Source organism: Malus domestica, chromosome 06 (assembly GCF_042453785.1).
Source record: "Malus domestica chromosome 06, GDT2T_hap1".
Lineage (NCBI taxonomy): Eukaryota > Viridiplantae > Streptophyta > Magnoliopsida > Rosales > Rosaceae > Malus > Malus domestica.
This window is the reverse complement of record NC_091666.1, coordinates 368,697-386,230: the sequence shown is the minus strand read 5'-3', so window position 1 is coordinate 386,230 and position 17,534 is coordinate 368,697. Positions and strand designations below refer to the sequence as shown.

Genomic DNA, 17,534 nt, shown 5'->3' with positions numbered 1-17,534 from the left:
CAATAGCACAGCTGGTGTGGGTCGGGGCTACATGCCCGTGGTAAGAAACTAAACCAGGCATTCGGCCTGGTTGTCCATAGTATGCAGTAAAGCCCAAAGGCTTTGAAAAAGGTCCAAGACGTCAAACGACGTCATCTCAAAGGGGTCTCCACGCAGCTGGGCTTCAGGATAGCGCAGTTGTCCTTGTGGTGGTGTCACGGCGGTACTGCCGTAAAAATCCCAATTTCCTTTCTCTTTTTCGAATTCACTAGGGTTTGAAAAACCCTAACATGCTTCTAATTTATTAATATTCTTTGACTCACAATTCCACATAGCAATTTAATTGCGTAATGCATGAAACATATATATATATATATATATATATATATATATATATATATTGTAAGGAAAATATAAACATAGAGAGGTTCATGCATCATGGGGAATGGTTTCATGCTTCATGAACGTTTCAAATATCTTCCTTTATTTTAAGCGTACCTGATTGGCAAAAAACAAATAAAAGCCTTTGAATTTTGTGGAAGATAGCCTCCTCCTACGATCCGTCAATTCCTCAGCTTCTGATAAAAGCGTGCTGATAACGTGTTGTATGCCTATTTAACTGAGCTATCTAAGGACTAGAGAGGGGGTCGGCGGTAGCAAGAAAGAGAACAAAGCAATTTAATTGTGAGGTGTGTGTTAAATCCTTTATTTATAGTAGGATAGGTAAAATCCTTACCTTTTTAGGATTACAATTCTTAATAGATAATCAACTTCTAATATGAATATAAGAGATATTCCTAGATCTACTAGGATTTACACAATCACATTCCTATTCTAAATATGACTGCAACACTTCCTTCTTTTTTATGACGGAATCTAATTTTGTCCAACATTTTTATGCCAAAAATGCCCAATTTTCGACAAAGCATTGCCCTCAATAATAGTCCTTCCAACAGTCAAAAAAGTATTTGCGACGACATTGACAAATAGAAAATGAAATAAGTTGGTCATTTTTTAAACTTCAATTTCGACGAAAAGTTAACTATTAACAATGGGTCATGTATGTTGAAAGTATTGATGTATTTCCTATCATTGATAGAAATAGATGTATTTCCATTAGAAGCATTTACGAGGACCAACGAGGGCTTTTTCCTTTCGGAAAAAACAAAATGTTTTTTTCCGACGGCAATTGACCCTCGGTAATCACATTTGTGTCGTAATACTAGAACATCCAAACATCTTCCAATAAGACTTCTCTAAATCAATTTGAACTCAAACATCTTCCAATAAGACTTCTCTAAATCAATTTGAACTCAAACATCCGGCCAAAATACACATACCTACACTTATGCTCATATTCTAACAATTAATCACACTATAAAACAAAAACTGGAACTTAGCATTTGGTTGGAAAAGTAGATGGGGTAAAGTGTGCGTAATGCAATGTAATGAGAAATTTTTTAGTGAGATGAGAACACGATATGCTACATCAAATGTTATAATACAAATTATATATATATATATAAATGTTATAACACAAATGGTTAGATACTTAAAAAAATTTCAACCACTTATACTCTGACACTTAATATACAAGCTGTGTTTCTAGCACACTAAAAAATCTCTCCAATGCAATGCGATGGTCTTTTGTTTTTGTCTTGGTAATTGCTTGAATTGTGCTTTGGGCACACGCTTTTCCACCAACCCCTCCTCAAAACTCTCGTATCTTTCTCTCTTCTCTCTCACACTCCCCCATTTTCATATTCATATATGATATTCACAGATCGAGGAGCTCCAAATTTGCAAGTTCAGTTCAGAAACTGATCGGAAGCGCGTGGGTTTTCTGGTCACACAAGTAGTCCACAGCTCAAGCTCAATCGTGGCATATCACTCGGATCCCTTTTATTTGTTTGAAGACCTGATCGATCATCCATGATTGATATTTGATCCCCCAGGAGACACAGACAGCAACGTTACAGCGGCAGTCGAGTCTCACTGGAGCTTTGGATCTTTGGCGGCTTGTAATTTTGTTGTAACTTGCTAATTAAGCTAGATATAAGCTTCACTGACTAGCTAGCTTTATCTGGGATTGGGAATTGAATATCGTCAGTTTTTCTGGGGGTGCAGCAGTTGACTCGTATATTTGTATGTAACTGCAACTGTAACTGTTGTCTGGCTGCCTGACGTTGAATATAGTACAGAAGACTGTGCAAAAACAGCCTAAACCACTCATCTAGTTGAAGGTAACAATTTAACTGCTAGGTTACTAAGAGTAACCGATCGATGTATATGACTACCCACTCTCTCTGACTCTCTTTTATGTATTGTGAACATCTGCTGGATCTAGTCAAGTAATTTCATAAGTGAAAAGGAGAGGAAGCTCTGGCAAATAATAGTAAGTGGTGGGAGAATGCGATGGCAGGGTACAATATAAATGAGTCAGCCTCGGTCTCTGCCGCCTCATCAGCCCCAACTTCAACTGCTTCTCCCTATGTCCACCCGCTCTTCAGACCCCAACTCCACCTCCAACTCCAACAACTCCATCACCATCCTATTATTCCTCAACAACAACAACATCATCATCAACAAGAAGAACAAGATGATGATGATGACCAGGACGACGACCAAGACCACAATATTACTAAGATCGAATCTTCCGATACCGCCGCAACCAGTTCTGGTGGCGGTGGAGGCGGAGGTGGAACTGGTGGTTCCACCCGCCGTCCCAGAGGCCGTCCTGCAGGCTCCAAGAACAAACCCAAGCCTCCCATCATCGTCACACGCGACAGCCCCAACGCCCTCCGCTCCCACGTCCTTGAGGTCTCCGATGGGGCCGACATCATGGACAGCGTCTCCATCTACGCCAGGCGCAGGGGCAGAGGCGTCTGCGTGCTCAGCGGCAGCGGCACTGTCACCAACGTCACCCTGCGTCAGCCAGCTGCTCCTCCGGGAAGCGTGGTGACTCTTCACGGACGCTTCGAGTTACTATCGCTCTCCGGTACGGTGCTTCCGCCTCCGGCTCCTCCCGGTGCCGGCGGACTCTCCATATTCTTGTCCGGGGGGCAGGGACAAGTGGTGGGAGGAAACGTGGTGGGACCGCTGATGGCCTCCGGGCCTGTGGTTTTGATGGCTGCGTCTTTTGCAAATGCGGTGTTTGAGAGATTGCCATTGGATGATCCGGAAGAGGGAACTACTACTCCTACTGGTGGTGGTGGCGGAGGCAGCTTGCAAATCCATCAACCCACGGGGTCCCAATCTTCTGGGGTGTCTGGCGGTCTTGGTGATGGTACTGCTGGAAGTAGCGGCGGAGGTGGAGGTGGAGGTGCTGGGCTTTTTAATTTGGGAGGAAATATGGCGGCCAACTATCCCTTCCCGGGGAATGACTTCTTCGGATGGGGTGGTGGAAGTGGAAGTGGAAGTACTCCGCGGCCTCCGTTTTAGTACTAGTACTACTTTGGTGCTAATTATGGAGTGATTTCATGAGATATGTACGGTGATAACTTCAGACGCTTTCGTATTCATATATAAATATGCACATCTACAAACGAAAGAACGATGATCTTGATCATATATCTTGAGCCTAAAGTTGCCAATGTCGATGAAGGGCTAGCTAGCTAGCTTGGTGTTGATGAGTACTGTCGATGTAAAACAAACAAACTTTGCAAGGTCAGTAAAATTAATCAATTGCTACTTTCTTCAATCTCTACCTAGCTAGCAATTGATTTAATCCTCTGTTATAATTATAATTATATATACTAGCTAGTTTATTAATTTCAAAAATGTTAGTTAATTGTTCTGTGATGATCGATGCACATTTCTAGGGTTTATTAATGTGGTTTCTAATATGATATCCATCCTTCTCCGGCAGTACTAGTACATTATTTTTTTTCTTGATTGAATATAAATTAAATTTCTGCTTCTGGATTTCTAATTAACTTTGAGTAGCATATCATGCGCACAAACTTACTATCCTTGTTCTCCAAAAAAACAAAAAAAAACCTACTAATCCTTATTAATGTGGATATTTGTATCTTAATTTGTGTTAACACAAAAACACATTTATTCATATAATATCTATTTTATTCCTGTACTGGGCGGGTAGCTAGCTTCACACTTACAAGATCTTTGTGTTCCATGCAGTTCTCTCTCTTTCTTTTTTGATTCCTTGAGTTGATTTTACGGTTACACAAGATATATAGCCAAAGTATTTAAGCACCTTCAAAAGCCTGTTTCGGTCTTCCCTTACAGAAACAGAAAAAAGCAAAACCCTAGAATTAGAAACTGAGTTCAAGAAACGAGGCCAAAAGCATCTCCAGATCTCTTCAAATTTTGGTTCGCTGACCAAAACGTTACAGCAATAGAGACTATAAAACGTAAATACAGTACGCTTAGAGATGCTTTGCTAGCTGCACCATATGAACATCCGTCTCTCATCCCACCTTAGGATTGTGTGGAACTTGAGGTCCTAGCTAGTAAGAGAGCATCTCCAATGCAAAGACTAAAATAGTTGGGTCACAGAAAGGTGGTGGATTATGTGGTTTGGTTTTCTTCTCCAATGCCAAGATTCAAATCTTACGACTCATTTTGGGTTTGCATTGGAGGAAAAAACTTTATACTCAAACTTCATATTTGAGTTTTCATAATTGGACTCAATTCTCATTTTTCTTGGTTAAATAATACTTTTCCTAAGGCCATCTCCAACCGATTCGGCCATAGGACCATAGGGTTAAAAATAGCTCGAAATGACACGAAAACCGTTTCCAACTAAGGGCTAGGCCAAAGGGCTTGTGTACCCCACCGAGCCAAAACCACCAAATTAGGCTAGCGAGCTAGCCATCTCCAGCCATCCCGATGAGCCTAGCCCACTGTTTTTTTTTTTGGACGAATTTTTTTCCTGCACCATTTCTCACATACTTTTCACCATTACATACTATCTTACCTCATTTTATTTCAATTCTTCACATTCTATTCTCTTCCAATAATCTTTCCTTTAATTTTTTTCAATAATTTTCAAATGGCCACCTCTTTCAATAATCTTCCAATATGTCCGAAAATCTTATTTTAATAATGTAGTTTAATTTAATTACTATATTAATTCAATTAAAATAATAAATTATGTTTGGCCTATGGCCTTTTGGCCCTCTTGGTTTGAGATGATTTTTTGTTACAGGGTTATGTTTGGTCTATGGCCCTTTGGCCCCTTCGGTTGGAGATGGTATGAAATATGGTCTAGCACTGTTCATTAAAATATAATTTCTTAGAGGGCTACAGGGCTAAAGAGAGCCCTTTGGCCCTCCTTCGATTGGAGATGGCCTAAGTGGCATGGAGAACCTTAGACTCATATGAGACTCAAATATAAGATTTGGGTTCAAATTTTCCAATGCATTGTCTTCTCCAAGAATGTTTTGCTAGTAATTGGAAATTTAATTAGAGAATTTTTCATATTCGTTCATTAATGAAAACAAGTGAGCGTAACATCCAATTGTTAGTAACCACCGGTCAGCCATACGGAAGCAAATTCGTTACCGGGAAACATATTTTTTGGCTAAGGGTAAACTTTTCTAGTGGTCTAGTATGAAAAAGGAAAACAATATCAGTTGTTTGCATGTTGTTTGTTTTATCAAAGTCTCTCAAATGGTAAAGAATTTAATGTGCATATATATTTTCAAGGGAGAACCCGAGCTAGACTTAGTAGACTAACATATTGCTTGTTGAACAAAGACATTTATCACGCCTTGTTTTCATTTTGTTTCTTTTTCGATTGCTTAAAGTAATTACTTTCAAGTTCTGAGACTTTGCAACATTTCAAGAAAATAATAATAATGTGGATATTCTTCTCGTTTTATACCACTACATGCATTCTACATGCAAGAAATCTGAGAGCAATTTAATTTCCCTCTCATCAGTTTCTTCTTCAAACATAATAATATTAATATAATGCTTGTCATATTTCCATGCCTTTTTCTTTATACATATGACATATGTACAACAAATGCCTATGATTCATGCATGTTCATGGATGGCATGGGTGCATGAACATTACCATGTAAATTCTTCACATACGGGCTTGAGTCGTACTTGAATCGGTCTAGCCAATAAACGCGGTGGACTGGCCCATCCTATTCAGATAAAAAACAAATAAAGCAGCCTGAGATGCAACCCTATCACATTTATGCATGGCCATTATGCTCAAGGAATCGAGGCATGTTTTAGGCAATCAAGCATTCAGAAGGATGTAAGCAGCATTCTTGATCCCTCCTGGCCTTGTATATGTAAAAGTCATCTCCAATTGGAAGGGCTTAATTTAGTCACATTCATAATTATAGTCTTACAAAATATCATTTTTAAATAAATAGTGTCATGCTATACTTATATATCATCTCCAACCGAAGGGATTAAACGTAGCCCCTCAATAATATATTATTTTTAAGTTTATACTTTAAATTTTTAGTTAATTAAATCACTTTTGGATGTTTTCAAATTTAACCGTTGAATTTGAATCAATTATTGTAATTGAAAAGCTGAACTCCAAAAAGAGAAGCTAAGAGGAGGGCTACATTTGATAATAGTCTTTGAAAGGTCTAGGTGGTTCTTTATGTCGACATAGACAGCTAAACGAGTCGGCTTCAAGTTCAACCCACCCAACTTTAGTTATTTTAAAATATTAAAAAAAAAATCGAACCTTTTACTCGTCACTAAAATGTGCATTTACGTAGACGGGGCCGTATATCGCGTCGAAAGAAATCCCAAGAGCAAGCGAAAAATTTAAAGACCAAACCCAAAATCGGAAGTAAATCAAGTTGTTAAACTAGCATGCATTAACACCAACTGAACTAGTTGCAACCTTCTTTCACAACCCCAAAAGAAGAAAAACAAGAACAATAATATTGCAAACACCCTAAAAAATTATTCAATTGATCCACGACATGCGATGAAACTTCAAACCCCATCACTGTTCAAAAGGAACACGCACGAATAACCGCCCATGCAGGCTAACCACAGCAGATGTTTGAAGGGGATCAATTTTTCCAGGTAAGCTCACAACCTGTAAAACGTTAAATACACTGTATTTGTAACTGTGATCAATTTTTACATATTACCATATGCATCTATAAAACATGTTGTTTACAATAACTTGTATGATAACTTCATGCCTCTGTACATAGATAATCGACTGATAACATATTTTAGGTATAAGTTTCTTATACCAACAAAACTGTGAAAATCTCATATAGTTACCCATTTCATAGCCATAAAGCTCTTGTTATTCAGTTCAGCATTGTTTTTAGCACTCCAAAATTGTCATCATGCACCTCTCCCTCCATTGATTTCTATTAGGGAGGAGTCCATGATGACTATTTGGATTGCCAATGACATCCCCCATTCAATACCGTGTTTTTTTTTCTTCCCTTCATTATTTTCATCTTTTCCGCTAATTTGGAAATATGGATGAACCATCTTTGGGTTTTTGGGTTCCTTGGGTTCCCACAGGTAACATATATTTATTTCTGAGCCAAGCACGAACCATAGAAGCTAATAGGAAGTATTAGATACCTTCTTAAATGGTGTGATACCCCAAGGATTGTCAATCTGCTCTGGTTGACCTGTTATAACAAGACGTCCAGCTGGATCTGACTGAACTCGGACCTGGGGAGGAACGCCATAGATTAGGACAACTATCTTCATGTCAAAAATGATGGTGCGGAAAATTTCCAACCAGACGCCAACTGATGCTATATTATGCATATTTAAGGACAATTAAACAATTCAGATCCCGTTTGATAATCATTTCGTTAATAGTTTTTTTTTGTTCAAGAGAAAAGGGGAAATGCATGGGAGAAGTGATGTATATAGAAGAGTGGAGGAAAGATGGTGAGACAGATATAGAAGAGGTATATATACACAATGAAAACTACAAAAACCAAAAACTACTTTCAGTTCTTTTCACTTACCCTCCTCTGTTTGGATGAGGAAAATAAACTTGGAATTTGGACAAAAGTCAGAATTTATAAATTAACGTGCCCCAATTCCCTCATTTTGGATTCATAGCATAGAAATTTAGAATTTGGAAAATAAACTCGCATCACCCCTCTTCATCCCACCCTTCCCCCATATACTTTTCTCATATCCCAAGAACAAAAAGTGAAAACCAAAAACTAAATGCAAAATGGTTATCAAATGGGCCTTTAGTTTCTTCCATATTTAGACACACGAGCACAAATACTGCACAAATGACAAAAGTCAGAATATATAAATTAACGTGCCACAATTCCCTCATTTTGGATTCATAGCATAGAAATTTAGAATTTGGAAAATAAACTCGCATCACCCCTCTTCATCCCACCTTTCCCCCATATACTTTTCTCATATCCCAAGAACAAAAAGTGAAAACCAAAAACTAAATGCAAAATGGTTATCAAATGGGCCTTTAGTTTCTTCCATATTTAGACACATGAGCACAAATACTGCACAAATACTGCATAAAGACATGCATGAAAAGGGAGAAATACACATTTCTGCAAATGGTGCAAGTGCCACATGATTAACTTCCTCTGCCAGTCACAAAAAGTTCAAAGGAGATGTGGATGATATGGAGACATATTATCATCCAATGAACCTAGCATCACATAGGACCAATCAATGAGGGAGATTAAGAAATTAACAAAGCCAAAGGCTTTGGACATCTTTTTTGTTCTTTAGGACAACGAAGGCAGTAGAAGGGAGGATATGTGGGATAATGTCTCTATGGGCTTCGGTTACTACAAAATTTAGAGATTTGTCTTTTTCAGAAGTTTGGCGTAACTGGAATGTAGCTATTAGTTAGTTTTGTGTTGTTTTGATAGTTTCTAAATGTATGGGTGATGGTGCTATTTATCTTGTTTTGTTTGTGCCCTTGCAGACTTTTTGTCCACTTTTGTTTTTTTATTGTTTCTTTGCAATAAAAATTTGTTTCTTCATCAAAATAAAAAATAAAAAAAAATAAAAAATCTGTGTCTAGAAACTTATTATTCGACTTTAATGTTCATTTACATGGAATACCTCCTCTCCATCTAACAAAGTCGAGGCTTTGGAAATCTCTTTTGACTTACTCATGATTTGTTGTGGCCTAAATCAACAGGATGACGAAATCATGGACATGTTACTTAGCAGGATTACATACGGAAATTTATGATGTGGGCACATTACAATCATATTGGTCTTATTATGAACTCTATAAACTGGCCACAGAGGCGGAAATATCAAAGCAAAAAATTAGTTAAATGACTAATGGTTTTGTCAGTCGTAATTCAAAGACATCTTACTATCCAGTCCAAGGGAGAGAATAGATGAATTCATAGGCTTTTGAAAAGGGAAAAAGGATATTCAAACACCAACTGACTAAGAATTACAAGTGCCCCAGATGACATGTACAAGCAATGTTCATATATTAACTTCCTAAATCTTGTCAAGCAAGCTCAGTTTTTGGAAAATTTTTAGAACAGAGAATCAAGATCCTGTTTAGAATGAATAGATGGAGTTATAATATAGAAGCTCTTGTGATTCAACGAAGTATGAAGATTGAAGACTTTATATGTTGAAGGCAAAGACTGGTGAACCAACACACCAGATTGGCTCCCAATGGGAGGTTATGCAACGTGATCGTTGATGGAAGTTTAAATAACAAAATATCACTAGAAATGCTTGACAAGCTCAAACTTAAAACTAAGAATTTCCCACTTTTTACAGGCTTTCTTGGTTCAAAAAAGGGATTGAGGTAAAAGTCGATGTTCATTGCCTTGTATCATTCTCTATGTCGAAGTTTTATCAAGATAAAGTATGGTGTGATGCTAGTACAGAGGCCTCGGCAATATGATGGAGAAGCTCTCTATTATGGTTTCCGGAACATCAATACAAACCTGAATGATGTGACAAAGGTAATTTTGGGTCCATTGTGAGGAAGTGTGGGTAAATGGAAAAGGTAAAAAGTGCCAACTACCTCTCTATCTAGGAAAATTTGGAACTATCTAGGAAAATTTGGAAGAAACCCAAGTAGATATTCATGTGCATCTCTACTAATAAAAGGCAAAGTGTCCATTTCAACTACTAAAGCATCATGGTGAAAATGCTTACCAAGTATAACTACCTCAAGGCATGGAGGTGTCAATAACATTCAAATGTGGCAGAAGTTCATCCAGTCAATGAAGATGTCCACCATTGAAGACTTTGATTTACTGACAAGTTAATTTTAAAAGAAAGGGAATGATGGCGGACCATCCAATGGATCTTTTAGCAAACCCAATCATGGAGCACCAACTAAAATACTGAGCCTAGCATTGCAAAGAACCAGTCAAAGATGGAGATTAATACTGAGCCTAGAATTAAGACAAAACACCCACAACTTGCCTCTAGGCACCATTTCTTTAACTGACTTCCCATTTGGCATACACGATGGAAGCAAGGCGGCTGCAAAGTTTGAGGTTTAGGGTTTTGCAAAGAAGATGAGTCCGCATCCTTTGAAATTTTTATGCATTACAATGCCATTTGGTTCATTTCTCATGTCCTTTCAAATGAAACAAACATCTTTATTAAAACTGAATGTTGAGGTCTAACAGCTGTCTTCTTTTTAGTAAGCAGATTTTAAAACATGTAGTTTTCCCCTTTATCTTCTCCCCCTTAGCTTTGCATCCCAGATCTTTCAAACCCACCTCCATGCCTCACTCCCACAAGAAGCAAACCAGCAAAGTCCCATCTCCACTTCACGCACCTCCATACCATACTCCTTGTTTTTCTTTTCTCTTTTACACTCCAATAGGATTAGCTCAACTTCTAAACAGCTCCATTCTATATTCCTTCTTTGTTTTTCCTTTAATATTATGTTAATGTTTCTATTCCAGCCACCTCAAACGTGTCTAGTAGACTAATACTTTAGTCTGAACAGAACTGAATAAATATATGACCTAAGCTAATATTTTGCACTGTTTTGTGTTGTTAACGTTGATAATTTCTCCATATGTAACTCAATCGGTTCATCTGTTGGTAATGCTATGTTGACAGTGTTGTCTTGCTAAAAAAATATTCCGTAATTATTTGAGAAACAAGGGTTCAACTTGGATTGTTTCATTCTGATTTCATTAAAGTATGAGTAATTGAGTGTTTTATGTTTTGAGGACTAAGTATTATACTTCAATGACAGTTAGTACTGTTACCATGCATTATTTATTTATTTCTTATTTAAGTAATCCCTGTCCTGAAAGGCTTAAGCGTAGCCTTGCAGGACTAAAACGCCTTGCCTTTACACACCATTGCAGTTAATGCCTTTCAATAGATTTAATAAATATAAAGAATATCGTTATCAGTAGCCATAATACTTGTGAATGAATTAACTTCAGAAGTGTGGTAATAAAATATCTTAACATAACCATAACAGTGCATCTGATTAATCATAGCCATCAATCATAACTATTAAAAAAGAACATGCAAAAATCCCCATGTTATCATACAACATATAAACCAGCACAAAAGAGAAGTAAATAGAAGAGCGAAAGGAAGAGGGTAACAAGGGTTTACCTCCTCACGCAGAAGACCAGGAACCAAAGCATATACCTCAAAGCAATCTTTCTGAGAATGTAGAGATGAAAAGTAGTCAGGACCAACAAAAGATAGCCAGCAACTCAATAAAATTTACAATATAGGGAAGCATATTAGGAAAAAGAATACACAAACACACTTACAGTTTCTCGTACATTGATCTTCACCCAATCAGCTGGAGGTCCAAGATCAACAACAGTTGTGACTACCCTACCAGATGAAAACCATGTCGCATTGATTTGATGAGGAAAAAAACAAGAGGATAAATAAATGCAGCCGTGCACACAAATTTGTTATCTGAGATGTACTTAGCAAACTACTTTATAGAATGAGTAACTTTTGAGTCAGCTAAGGAATGGTACATATTAACAGCCTTCTTAAAAGGTTCATATTATTTCTTCCACTATCAGCACCCAATGTACAAAGGGCACTCAAATGTCCAATGAGGAAAATCTCAATTTCTTTGTTAAAGTCCTTTGCTTCTTACATGCAAATGGAGAGTTACCATTGAAAAACTGTGCACAATTATTCTTAAAGTTTATTCAAATTCAAGCATAACAAAACAGACTCCACAAATTTCAAATGAATGTTAACACACCATCACTTTTTAGCGATGCATGAAAGTAAAAATATTCAACTAGAACAAGTAAGGAGAAGAGTTGGTCAGGAACAGAGAAATCATAGCAAAATAAACATATCTACAAAAATGAAAAGCAAGTAATGATCTTAACTGCTTATCTGCCTCAATATTTGTAGTTGAAAGCTCCAGGTTTGTTGGTGTCCTGTGTTTAACCGAACCTGACAAGACAATGTAAACAGTAAATGCATTTTAGCAATAAAATATTGATTAGCCAGAAGAATTTTCATTGCAAGGGAACATACCAATGCTTTTAAGATTCTTTTCACGCTTTGGGATAGAACTCAAGTGCTTGTCCTATAAGTAAAAGAAATTTCAAAAGAAAATTTTGAACCGTGTTAAATGGCGTGCAACTTTTCCAGGCATACAATAATAAGTACAATCATTATAGTGAGACATAGAGAATCAACAAACCTTAATAGTAGGCTCGGCAACCTCACCATATCCAACAAGACGCTGTGCATGCCAACCCTGCATTGCACGAGCTGCAGCATCCCTTCGTGCCCTGCCTGATCCAGGAGCTTGATGAGCACTTGCCTACACAAGAAAAATATAAGTGTCAATGGATGAGGAAGGGAAAGGTGTCCGTTGCATACAACTATGCAGTTAAGAGGCCTTATGCTGAACATTCAGAAAGGCAACTACAACAGTTACAACACCATGAAAATTTTCTGGTCAGTTAATTCAACAATCCTATTAACCTAGCAAAAAAAATGGAAAATCATAGAATCAAAGAATTAAAATGTAAACAAATGGAAAATTCACCTCCTTCTCAACACTTGTAGACTGAGTGATAGGTCCAACAGGAAGTCGAAGTTCACCAATTTTCCTCTTATGCTTCTCATATTCCAAAAGTGCCTGCACAAGTTGATAAGCTTAGGGAACAGAGGACGCATGAAATAATACGAAGCTTCCACAACAACTAGCAATTTGGTACAATTACTGAAACAATCCTTGACCACATACCTGGGAATTAGAGTCTAATAGTAACAAATTCATAGAATTCATTTTAAGTGGGCTCAAGTTCCCTGTGAGAATCAGTTTTCCACCTTTGACCACAGTGTAGAAATATAGCATATCCCCCAATCCCCATATGTGGACAGGAAATAACAAATATACTTTATTCTAAAGTTTTTTAAATCATTAACTAGAATATCCACGTCATGTTATGAAAGCGGCACGTCGCTACTACCCAGTTAGCATTACTAATTTCTAAATGAATAGAAGCACATGTACTATAGTGATCGTGAAGAGTAAATGGTTACCAAAAGATCAAGTATCTATTATGAAAAGATTTGTAGTTGCTGATCCTCTTGTCCCCGGAAAAGTCATTACCTTTTCATAAAATATGCGGAAAGTCCAAGATACTGTTGTGCACGTCCTGAAGGGGAGAGAGAGAGAGAGAGAGAGAGAGAGAGAGAGAGAGAGAGAGATAGTAAATTGAACACTGGATTTGCAGATATTAAAAGATGAAAATAAATACATAAAAGAGAGCTGCAATACATCCAGCAACATAGGATTATACAAAGCTACTGGCCAAAATATAAAAAGATAAGAATGGAAACATAGCAGTAACAATGTTAGTTATCTGAAACTTTTTCTTTCTGGGACATGAGCTATATGCAAGTTACAAACCAAAATCCAAAATGACCTCCAGTAGAGAAAAAAAAAAAGCTAAACTCCAAATGCCAAAGCACTGCAGGTTCTAAATTTTATATGACAGAAATATTTTTCTTTTTTATTGGGAACACAGGCTATATGCACCTTACATACCAAAATTTGCAACAACCTGCAACAGTAGGATATCTAAACTCCCAAATCTCAGAAGGTTGTAAATCTTTTATAGCAGTGATCAAGGTCCTGAATTTTTAATAAGAATAATGCAGGTCCTAAATGACTGCTAGAAATCAACTGTAAAAATAATGTTCCTTACTTGGGGGGATGGAAGGACTCTCCTACTTGCCGCCACAACTTTGATGCAGTCACCTACAGTTGCCATAGTATAACTCAATTAATAAATATTTAAATATAAATTAATCTAACTTCATCCAGATTCATAAATTAAACATGACCAAGCGTTCAGAAAAATTATAAATACTCCTTAGGACTTGTTGCTTATAAATTATGGCTTTAGTAATAGTAAACCCTCGACAGCTAGAATTTTGAGCAAATAATTATAAAATAAAATAATAATATTATCTTATTAATAGCACAAAAGTAACAATCATTCCTCTATCATTCATTAATATAACATGCGCTGAAAAGGCAAAGTTTACTACAAAGGAATAATGGATTAATAGACGAAACAAAAATTGTGAAGAAAATAAAGTTTCCCGTGTATTCAAGGCCATGATCAACTTCCTGCATAAGACTATTCAAATAGGATGTCAGTGTCCACTTCCATGTCAGCTAGGTTTTCTGGTCAACATTATTCCAATTTCAAAGTCTTAAGTAAGAGTTGCATGAAGTCTAGAGGTCAGTCCAAATCCAACAGTGATACAAAACTCAAATCAAATCACACAATTAATAGAAAATCAAATAATAGAAAGTTCCCAAACAAATTAAGGAAAGTATCATTAAATAGACTACATTCAAGCCACTGCATAAAGTTCATACATGTCCAGAACACAACTCAAAAAAAAAGAACTCTGTTCCAATGGCTTACTGATAAGTGACTCAAAAAGACATTCATAACTCCAAACCTATCTTCTTGAAAAGAAAAAAAAAAAATTAGGGAAGTGCCACTCGTATCCATCATTGACACAAAGATGAAACACCACCAAGAGTACCAAGAACTCGAACTTGGAGAAGATTTCTACTCAAGAACTCCAACTCAGTTCTGCTAAAACTAGTACTTAGAAACAGCTCAGCACAAACTTCCTACCACCAAACCACTGCTTTATGGCACGAAATGTTGGTGGGTCAAGCATCAACACGTGCAAAAAATGAGTGTAGCAAAGAAGAGAATGCTTTGTTGGATGTGTGGGCACACAAGAAAGGACAAGATTAAGAACAAGGAAGTCCGAGGTAAAGTAGGAGTGACTGCAATTGAAGATAAGATGAGAGAAAATTGGTTAAGGTGGTTTGGACGTGAACCGAAGACCTACAAATGCTCCAATTAGAAAGTGAGACTATGAGATAGAGGCTCAGGGCAAAAGGGGTAGAGGAAGACCTAGGAAGAGTTGGAAAGAGACTTTGAGAAAAGACATGGAGTACTTGGAGCTAACGGAAGACTTGGTGCAAAACCGAGCATACTGGCGTTCTAGGTTCATACAGCCGACACTACTTAGCCTTAGTGGGATAAGGCTTAGTTGTTGTTGAAATAATAGCACCCTGATTTTCTCAAAGTTAGTTTACCAAAACCACTGTATATAGTTGGTGAACTTTCCCTCAGACACCATGAATGAGCATTCTATATTTCAACTGCTACCTAATTTAGTATAACCAATCAGGTCAATTTTGAAGTAACAAAAACAATTTATTAAAAGACCATGCATCCATCATATTATCCCAGCATTTGACACCAGACAATACATTAGTGATAGGACAAACATAACTTTATTAAGCTTGGCATGGTTTGGTAAAAACACTTAAACTTATAAACCAGTAATGCCTTGAATCAAAATCTACTTGAGTGCAAGCGTTCTTTGCAATGTTGTGCACATGCATAACAGAACTCGATGATAGCCAACAGATGTATGATTATGCTGAGCATTAATTTTAATTATTTCAACATGCAATAAGATGTATACATACCACGTCATAGCCACCCAATCTAGTAACAGCTCTCCATAACCTACATCGCACAAAAAGTATGCAGAAATTAGTCAACACCTGATTTCAGCCTTCAGACATGCATAACTCCCTTTTTATACCCAAAAGGTAAACATGACTTCAATAGTGAAAATAATTATAACCAGAAACTTACTTAAGGCAATTCAGCGGCTCTCCATAAAACTTTGGGGCCTTAAACTCCAAGGCGTTCTCCCTGTAGAAACTTTCCACCTCCTTCATAAATGCTGCTTGCTGTGATGGTGTCCCATCCCCAGATTCCTCAGCCTCAGCCATCTGCAAATTAAAAAAGGAAAAAAATTGTTGTAGGAAAGGAAACAGGAAACGTGAAGGGAAAAGAAGAGAGATTTTGCAGGACTAAGAATACTCATTTGAGTCAAGTCATTCAGAAGCAACAACGTTTTGTCTGGACATGTATATACTCAAAGTAGAGTACCTCAGTATCGTTCAACCCATTCTTCAACTCCCCCACTCCCACTTGTTTATCATCTACAGTTTTAAGCTGATTCCTGTCACTGGCATTGCTGGCATTGTCCTTGTGTTCTATGGGCACATCACTAAGAAGAGCCTCATTGACTTTAACATCAGCAACATTTGCCTCATGAGTAGGCGGGTTGTCCTCAGTAGCATCCCTCATAACTTGATCGTTGGTTTCCAGTTGAGGTAGCTGCCCAGTCTGATCCTCCTTGGACGCGTGTTGTTTGGTATTCGATTCACTGTGTGACTTTTCTTCGTCCTCCATCTAAACTATATTGATTCAGGCCTCTGAAATCTGAATGCAATAACAATAATAATAATAACAACTCAGCTAAACTGCATTAGTATCAAGAAAACCCGAGAGGGATGCACAAGCACAAGCACTGGCACCGGCACCGTTAATGACAAGTGATTTAACAAAAACTTTAAACAAAATGAAATGCGCTTAATTGAATTGTTTCCCAGTTCTACACAATTAGTTTCTGAAATCAAAACCCTAACAGTAACAAACACGAGTGTGACTTAATTAATTCAAGTGTTTGGCTGTGGTTTTGTTGATTTATTATCTTATAATCCTCCAGGAAGCCAAACAGATTGATTAAAACGTAAAATTGATGATAATACTAAGAAATTGAGGGGTAGAGAAATGCGGGGAGTGAAGTGAAGGGACGCTTACCTGTAATGGAAAGGTCGCGGCGGAGACTGAGTGGAGCCGGAAGGTGAAACGGCGACGGCGTCGTATTATGGCAGATAATGCAGGTAAGTGGGAGGGTGGGGGAGCAGAGACAGAGAGGGAAAGAGAGAATTTAATAAAAATAGATGATACAAGGAATTGTAATTATCCGGAAACGGAATATATGGAAAGGTTTTACGAATTCTGTTATGGCATTTACAGATCGATCGCCGCCGTCGATCGGGATAAGGAGAATTTTAACGCCGGTGGCAAGTTGACGGAGACAATCAGACACAATTGCAGGTCTCTCTCACACTCTGTTCCCTGCTGTTCCTTTCCGCCGTGAAAGAACCTCTGTCTAGTGACTGGACATGAATGAATGCTCAACACCTGGACAATTGGCCATTT

At 37.6% G+C, this 17,534-nt stretch overlaps 2 protein-coding genes across 3 annotated transcripts; one reads left to right on the top strand and one right to left on the bottom strand.

The window, feature by feature from the left end:
• Positions 1 to 1,668: 1,668 nt before the first annotated feature.
• LOC103406258 (AT-hook motif nuclear-localized protein 25) lies at positions 1,669 to 3,679 on the top strand. Its single transcript, XM_008345259.4, has 2 exons — positions 1,669 to 2,222; positions 2,327 to 3,679. Exon 2 carries the CDS (start codon positions 2,395 to 2,397, stop codon positions 3,418 to 3,420), a length of 1,026 nt encoding a protein of 341 aa, XP_008343481.2. The 5' UTR covers positions 1,669 to 2,222; positions 2,327 to 2,394; the 3' UTR covers positions 3,421 to 3,679.
• Positions 3,680 to 6,779: 3,100 nt separating this feature from the next.
• LOC103436694 (AT-rich interactive domain-containing protein 5-like) lies at positions 6,780 to 17,534 on the bottom strand. 2 transcript variants are annotated; one of them, XR_011582294.1, is made up of 15 exons: positions 17,130 to 17,532; positions 16,413 to 16,748; positions 16,113 to 16,252; positions 15,941 to 15,980; positions 14,118 to 14,170; positions 13,520 to 13,565; positions 12,950 to 13,042; positions 12,599 to 12,721; positions 12,430 to 12,481; positions 12,279 to 12,345; positions 11,691 to 11,757; positions 11,527 to 11,577; positions 10,090 to 10,519; positions 7,534 to 7,626; positions 6,780 to 7,024 (listed from the first exon to the last, which is right to left on the bottom strand). XR_011582294.1 is itself a non-coding variant. In XM_008375147.3 (14 exons), the coding sequence occupies exons 2-14, from the start codon at positions 16,716 to 16,718 to the stop codon at positions 6,929 to 6,931; spliced, it is 1,227 nt and encodes a 408-aa protein (XP_008373369.3). In that variant the 5' UTR covers positions 16,719 to 16,748; positions 17,130 to 17,534; the 3' UTR covers positions 6,780 to 6,928. The 2 variants fall into 2 exon arrangements, 1 of the variants encoding a protein (XP_008373369.3); XM_008375147.3 differs by lacking the exon at positions 10,090 to 10,519 and having other exon boundaries at positions 17,130 to 17,534.

What these genes read in the sequence shown, in the direction of transcription:
- LOC103406258 (XM_008345259.4), top strand. Translation starts at nt 2,395, where the DNA reads ATGGCAGGGTACAATATAAATGAGTCAGCCTCGGTCTCTGCCGCCTCA.
- LOC103436694 (XM_008375147.3), bottom strand. Translation starts at nt 16,718, where the DNA reads ATGGAGGACGAAGAAAAGTCACACAGTGAATCGAATACCAAACAACAC. An exon ending in GAGCCGCTGAATTGCCTTAA is followed by an intron (nt 15,981 to 16,112) that starts GTAAGTTTCTGG and finishes TGTGCGATGTAG; the next exon opens with GTTATGGAGAGCTGTTACTA. An exon ending in GATTGGGTGGCTATGACGTG is followed by an intron (nt 14,171 to 15,940) that starts GTATGTATACAT and finishes TGGCAACTGTAG; the next exon opens with GTGACTGCATCAAAGTTGTG.